Consider the following 7,063-nt stretch of genomic DNA (forward strand, 5'->3'; position numbering starts at 1 on the left):
CGCGGCTCCCCCTCTCCCCGGGGCCCTGGCTCAGCCCTGGGTCCTCGTCTGGCACCGGCCCCCCACCCCCAGGGCCGCCGTCCATCCCCCTGGTTCCCAGCTGCCTCTAGCCCCTTCAGCCGCTGACACTGACCAGATTTCTCCCGCAGGAGATGGACACTGGAGGGGAAGCAGCGCGGCCGTTAACGGAGGCGAGACAGAGAGAGCGAGCCTGTTCCAGGGGAAGAACATGGCGCTGTTCGAGGTGACGCGGGCTCGGCCCTGCAGGCGGTGGGCGCCGGGCAGCTGGGCACATGCGGGGGCCACGGCGCCGAGACCGCCGTCTGAGGCTGTGCTGGGGAGCCGGCTGCCCACTGGACACCGTGAGGGGCGGGAGTTGGGCGCCCTCGCTGGGTTGGTGGCCCTGGGCAGCACGGCCCGAGCCCGGGCTCCAGCCCCGGGGCCCTGACTGCAGCCCTGCGGGGACTGGGCCCGGCCTCCCAGCTCAGACCTGTGGGTCCCAGGCGGCCCCGGAGTGGGCTCCGGGAGCTCTGCGGGGCCCGGGCAGTTCGGGGCATCTCGGTTCAGGGTGAGGTGGCTGATTCCGCCTTTGGTCCCAAACAGGAGGAGATGGACAGCAACCCCATGGTGTCCTCGCTCCTCAACAAGCTGGCCAACTACACCAACCTGAGCCAGGGCGTGGTGGAGCATGAGCAGGCCGAGGACAGCCAGAGACGTGAGGCCAAGGTACCCCCAGGATCCCTCCCTGGGACCTCTCTGCCGGGACCCCCAGGACCCCTCCCCCAGGACCTCGGGACCCCCAGGCCCCTCCCCTGGGACCGTTGGGACCTTCGGACCCCTCCTACGAAATCCCCTTCCCGGGACCTCTCTGCCAGGACCCCAGACCCCTCCCCTGGGACCTTGGTGCCTCCCATCCCCCTACTCCGCCTCTTCCATGACCCCCAGACCCCTCCCCCTCGGGGCCTCCCATCCCCCTGTCCCCCCTGGAGGCCGCCCTGGCCTGGGGTGGCAGGTTGTGCTCTGGACACTCCTGGAGCCCAGTTCTCTCCGGGCCCAGGCAGCTGAAGCTTCCCACCCTCGCTGGTCCATTTCTTTGTCCTCCTGTGCCCTCGACCCCTTCCCGGGGCGTGCGGGGCAGGCAGCTCCCCCTGAAACGCCGCTGTCCCCACAGGGCCCGGGCATGGGCACCCTCATCGGCGTCTACCTGCCCTGCCTGCAGAACATCCTCGGTGTGATCCTCTTCCTGCGGCTGACGTGGATCGTGGGGGCGGCCGGGGTCCTGGAGTCCCTCCTCATCGTGTCCATGTGCTGTACCTGTGTGAGTGGCCTCGGCCAGTCCCCGGGCTTGGCGCCTTTGCTTTTGGGGGCAACTGGACGTCAGGGGCCCACCACGTGGACGGCCGCGGGCTCTCCGGGGACCGAGGCTGCCCATGCGTTCTGCCCTGGGGAGGCCGGCGGCTGCGGTCGGTCGGGCTGTCGTTTGGCCCTGGGAGTCTTAGCCACCTGTGCAGAAGAGGAGGGCACCTGGGTGGCCAGGGACTGGTGTGGGGCACTGTCACTGAGGCCTGTGCCCTTCCCGTGGAACCCTCTGGGCATTTCAGGGACCCTGGTTATAGGAGAGACACGTACCAGAGACACGCAGCCTGCGGCCCCGTCTGTTGGCGACATAGGGTCCCTTCTCGCCACATTTGCTGCATCTGGTTTAGCCTCCAGAGGCTGCCCAGTGTCCCCTCCCGGCCACGCCTGTTCTTACTGTCCTTATTCTCCTTGTGAAGAGGGCGGTTAAACTCTCGTCACCGTGTGTCACCTGGAGGCGTCTGTCAGAAAGATTTTAAGCCGTGCCGGGAGCAGAGTCCCCGGGGCCCTGCTCATCACTCCCCTTGCCGCCGCGGGCTTTGCAGCGCCCCGGTCCTCGGCCTCCGGGCGCTGCGGTCAGTGCGGTCACCTCGTGGTCTCACCCCGCTCTCCCTGCCATGACGTGTTTCCAACTAAGGGTCGGGAAGTGTCTGGAGCAGCCAGTACACATGTACGCGCACGCGCATACATATGCACACAAACGTGCACGCACACATGCACATGCTCACACACAAGCACATGGACGTGCTCGCACGTACACAAAGGCGTGCACACGCACAGACATGCATGCACACACACACGAATGTGCACGCACATGCACACACACAGGCGTGCACACACACAGGCGTGCACACATGCTCTGGATAAAGGAATGTGCACGCACATGCACACACACAGGCATGCACACACAGGAATGTGCACGCACATGCACACACACGGGCATGTACACACACAGGCATGCACACACACAGGCGTGCACACACACAAATGTGCACACACATGCACACACACAGGCGTGCACACATGCTCTGGATAAAAAATGGTCCGTGTGGGCCTCGTCGGGTTTGCTGCCTGGACCCTGGGGACTCGGCTTTCTGGGCCGTTCCTCCTGGTCTTTAGGTTGTAAGGAAATTACTCCCCAGCCCATGGGTGTGGCCGCTTCCTGAGCAGGTGGTGAGAGCTGGGGCAGGGCCCCCTGGACGGCTCTGTAGTCTGCCACGGGGTGGGCACCCAGGCGGGGTCCCCCTCATGCCCCACGGGGTGGGCACCCAGGCCGGGTCCCCCTCACACCCCACAGAGCACACACCCAGGCAGTGTGTGCGGTAGGGTTGAGTTGGGTCTTTTCTGGGCCGCCGGTAGGAGCTCAGCTTTGGGGGTTCAGTGGGAGAGGAAGTGAGGTGGGGGCTGCAGTCCCGAATGCTCCATGCCCAGGTGCCCCTTTGCAGCCAGGAGCTGGGGGCAGGCGTGTCCCTCGCTGTGCGTGGCCCTCGCGGGCTCCTCTCCAGGGTCCCCCGTGTTCTTGCAGACGATGCTGACAGCCATCTCCATGAGCGCGATAGCCACCAACGGTGTGGTCCCAGGTGAGCGACTGGCCGCGGGGTCCCAGGCGAGGCAGGGGGGTGCAGCCCTGTCCCGAAGGGCCCACTGCGGGCATGCCCTTCCCTGCCCGGAGGTTGCAGCTTGTCACTGGCGTCCGAGCCCAGAAGCTTCTGTGTCAAGAGGGGTCAGGTGGGCAGGAGGGGGCCGTCCTCAGCCTAGCCAGGCCCTTGTGGAAGATGTGGCGACAGTGAGCCCACCTCTGGGCAGCGACGTCACGTGGGCTCACGGGCCAGTGTCCCTGGCGTCCCTGGTGTCCCCCAAGGGCACCGTAGGGCTTGCCTGAGCAGGGCGGGCTTTTGATGGGGCCGTCCCCCAGCACCTGCCCCAGCGCTCAGAGGCCGCCTGTGAGCGGGAGGCTCCTGGAGCAGGAGCTCACGTCCGCGCCCACGGCCCTTCCTCGGCCTTAGCATGTCTGGACAGCTGACACGCCGTGACCGAGGCGTCCCTCTGGTTCCGAAGTTCAGTGTCCTGCGACCAATGTTCCCTTAGCCGACGGCGACGCGTGCAGGCTGCGTCCCTCACCTCCGGGGCCGCTGACCGGGGCAGGAGCGGCTCCCTAGGGCCGGGACTTGCTCTGCCGTCTGAGCCCCGGAGCCCTGGCTGGCTGCTCCCTCCCCGTGGCAGGGCCCGAGCCTCGGCGCTGGGGTCGGGGACGGCTGTGCCGGCTCTCGTGAGTGGAGGCGCCTCGCACTTGTTTGCCGCCCGGACGCGAGATGCCAAAGGTCACACCACGCCTGCCGCGGTCGGCCCATGGGCACGTGCGTGAGGCCGGCTCGCTCTGCACCCACGTCCTCGACGTGCTGCCCCGCCCCCGGCCTTCTGTGCAGCCACAGGGCAGCGGCCGCTGTGGGTCACCCGCCGGGGCCTGGCCACCGCTCTGTTCTCCGCCCAGCCGGGAGGCAGGGCCTGGACTAAGCCCCTGAAGGGGTGCGCTCACTTGGGGGGTGGCTCTAGTGGCAGAGTGGCTCTTAGGTTTGCTTTTCAGAATGGGGGACACACTCGGGACACCCCCCAGGCATTCCAGAGCCACGCCATGGCTCCTGGTCAGTGTCCGAGCACGAACCCCTGACTGATCGAGTGGCCAGGGACAGGCACGCGGGGCCTGGGTGTCCTCGGGGACACCCAGGGCCAGCGGAAGTGACACTTATGCGGCTCCCAGTCCCAGGCCTCAGAGACAGAGTCAGGCGGCTGGAGGTGCCGGTCTGACACCCGGGGCTGCTCAGACGTGGGCACGGCTCTCGGGCCCTGTGCCCTGCCTGTGGCTGTCCTTCGCTGTGACTCTTCAGCCTCGGCCTCAGAGCCGGCCATGTGGTCTGTGACGTGTGTGTTCACAGTGCCTGGCCGTCCCTGACCCGCTGTTTCCTGTTGGGCTCTGCAGCTGGCGGCTCCTACTACATGATATCGCGGTCACTGGGGCCGGAGTTCGGGGGCGCTGTGGGCCTCTGCTTCTACTTGGGCACAACCTTCGCGGGGGCCATGTACATTTTGGGGACCATTGAGATTTTCCTGGTAAGTGCTTCCTTCCGGGCTGGTTCTCCCTGCCCGGCGCCGACCCCCAGGGCAGCGCCGGCCCCCAGGCCCTTCCCCTCCGCTGTCCTCGCCGCCCAGTGGCACCCAGGCCCCTGCACAGCAGGCCCCCCGACCGCGAAGTGCTGGCTCTCAGCGCCTCGTGCGATTTAAGGTGGACGCGCCCTCCTGCTTGGCCAGGCCCCTCAGGCCACGCCCTCCAGGACCTGCGGGGCCTGCGTCCCTTCTGTCCCCGTGTCCCTCTGCTCCCGAGCCGAGGGCCTGGCTTCCGGAAGCCCCAGAGCCTCCCGCACTCCAGGCGCCTGGTGGCGGGCGACGGGGTGACGTGCTCCCGACCCCCCTCCGTCAGGCCCCTGTACCTGGCGCCGCCGCTTCTCGGAGCTGAGTGACAGCTCACTCGGTCCCGTGGTCCACCCCCAGCAGACGTGCTGGGCATCCGTCCGGTGTCCGCGCCCGGTGCCGGCCCAGTGTGTCCCAGGAGGGCTGAGCTGGGCCGGCGCCGGGCTCCCCGGGCTGGCATTGCACCCGCTGGCAGGGAGACGTCGCTTGCTCTTCGATTTCCTCTGGGCTCTTTGCGTCCCGACGCGGCCTCTCCCTGAAGGGCCCTCAGCCCCGGCTCAGAGTCGGCCCGTCCCTCGCTGTTCACACTCCCGAGGGTCTGTCGTGGGAGCACCGGGGTGGGGCCCCGGGAGGGAGCTGCGTCTGGCGCTGGCCTCCCCCGGAGTGGTCATCTGCCAGGCAGGGGCAGGCGCCCTTCCCGACCTGCCTCGTCCCCGCAGACCTACATCTCCCCGGGCGCGGCCATCGTGCACACGGGCTCGGCGGGCAGCGAGGCGGCGGCCATGCTGCACAACATGCGTGTGTACGGCACGGGCATGCTGGTCCTCATGGCCATGGTGGTCTTCGTGGGCGTCAAGTACGTCAACAAGCTGGCCCTGGTCTTCCTGACGTGCGTGGTGCTGTCCATCCTCGCCATCTACGCCGGCGTCATCAAGACGGCCTTCGACCCGCCCGACATCCCGTGAGTCCGGGGCTGGCGTCACGAGTCCCTTGTCCTCTGTCCCTCCACCCAGCGCTGGGTCCGTGCGGGCACAGCGGTCCCGGCCTGCGAGTCAGGCTTCGCCCGCAGCCTTGGGGGTGGCACCTGGGCTGGTGGCTGCACCTTCTCTCACGGCATTACGGGTGAGTTGTCCCCTGCTCTATGGCCGGCCGTCTGCAAGGACACGGCCGGAGGGTTGGTGAAGGTCTGGGTGTACGGGGTGGCTCGCGGCCCTGGGGACGGTGGCCTCCTCCCCCGGTCCTCACGAGAGCCCCCGAGGGGTTCTTTCCTTGTCCCTTTTGGACGAGGACGCCAAGTCACAAGGAAGTGGCCGTGGGTCACGGAGCGAGTGGCCAGCGTTCAGGCGTCAGGCCAGCTGTCAGCGGGCTGACTGGGAGGAAGCTGGGGGTGGCTGGTGCTCCGCGTGGAGGGAGCTGCTCGGCGGGAGCAGCATCCATCCTGTGTCCACTCGGGCGCCCGGCCAGGGCGGCAGCGCGACTGGCCCCTGGCCCTCGCCGCGGCCCTGGAGAGCCACGCGGCTCATCACGCACCCCCACCCCAGGGTGTGTCTGCTGGGGAACCGCACGCTGTCCCGACGCGGCTTCGACATCTGTGCCAAGACCCACAGCTCGGCCAACGGCACGCTCACCACGGCGCTCTGGGGCCTCTTCTGCAATGGCTCGGAGCCCAGCGCCACCTGCGACGCGTACTTCGCCCAGAACAACCTCACAGAGACGCAGGGCATCCCGGGCGTGGCCAGCGGCGTCCTCCTGGGTGCGTGGGGCGGCCTTGGGCGGGGCTGGGACCTGGGGGGGCACTGGTCACAGGCCACACGGGGAGCTGGAGGTGGAGACAGGGCGCCCTGCTTGAGGGAGCCGGCCTGGGGAAGGGAGTGGGGTGTGCCCACTCCCCTCGGGGGTCTCCATAGGTATCTGTGGGGAGGGGGCCGTGGGCTGCAGCCGGGCCAGGCTGGGACCTGCCCGGGGCGTTCGCTCAGGTGGCAGGCGGGCCAGGTACCACTGCCACTGAGAGCGGGGATGGGGTCAGGTCTTCCCTCAGGGGGGTCGTGGGAAGGGGTCACTGACCAACCCCCTGCCCTGAGACCTGCCCCCAGAGCCCTCAGGCGCTTGTCAGGGCGTGTCTGTCCTGAGCGGGGTGCCGTCAGCTTTGACGTTAGGGTGGGAAGCTGTCACTCGGAGGTTAGGTGCAGTGCTCAGAGGTCTTCATCCAAAGTTGGAGCCCGTGGGGCCGTGCCAGGTGCATCTGCTGGCCCCGATGGAAGGTTCCAGAGGCCCGCTGCCCGGCCTTTTCCCCACAGACAACCTGTGGAGCGCGTATGCAGACAAGGGGGAGTTTGTGGACAAGAAAGGCACACCCTCAGTGCCCGTGCCGGAGGAGGCCCGAGCCGGCGGGCTGCCCTACGTCCTCACCGACATCACGACCTACTTCACCATGCTGGTCGGCATCTACTTCCCGTCTGTCACCGGTGAGGCCCGGCCCCTCGCTGTGTGGCCTGTGTGGCCTGAGGTCTGCCCCAGCTCT

At 68.0% G+C, this 7,063-nt stretch overlaps 1 protein-coding gene across 1 annotated transcript in view; it reads left to right on the forward strand.

Annotated features, from left to right (window-relative positions):
- Positions 1 to 13: 13 nt before the first annotated feature.
- Positions 14 to 7,063, forward strand: part of SLC12A7 (solute carrier family 12 member 7) — a gene marked incomplete at its 5' end in the record, with an annotated part of 22,892 nt that continues 15,842 nt past the window's right edge. Inside the window, 8 exons of the mRNA XM_025050506.1 lie at positions 14 to 244; positions 604 to 726; positions 1,172 to 1,318; positions 2,882 to 2,936; positions 4,334 to 4,464; positions 5,262 to 5,503; positions 6,084 to 6,295; positions 6,840 to 7,007. Coding sequence (XP_024906274.1) covers positions 14 to 244; positions 604 to 726; positions 1,172 to 1,318; positions 2,882 to 2,936; positions 4,334 to 4,464; positions 5,262 to 5,503; positions 6,084 to 6,295; positions 6,840 to 7,007 — 1,309 coding nt within the window. The remainder of the gene's footprint in view (positions 245 to 603; positions 727 to 1,171; positions 1,319 to 2,881; positions 2,937 to 4,333; positions 4,465 to 5,261; positions 5,504 to 6,083; positions 6,296 to 6,839; positions 7,008 to 7,063) is intronic.

The sequence above is a fragment of the Pteropus alecto genome, unplaced genomic scaffold (genome assembly GCF_000325575.1).
Source record: "Pteropus alecto unplaced genomic scaffold, ASM32557v1 scaffold137, whole genome shotgun sequence".
Lineage (NCBI taxonomy): Eukaryota > Metazoa > Chordata > Mammalia > Chiroptera > Pteropodidae > Pteropus > Pteropus alecto.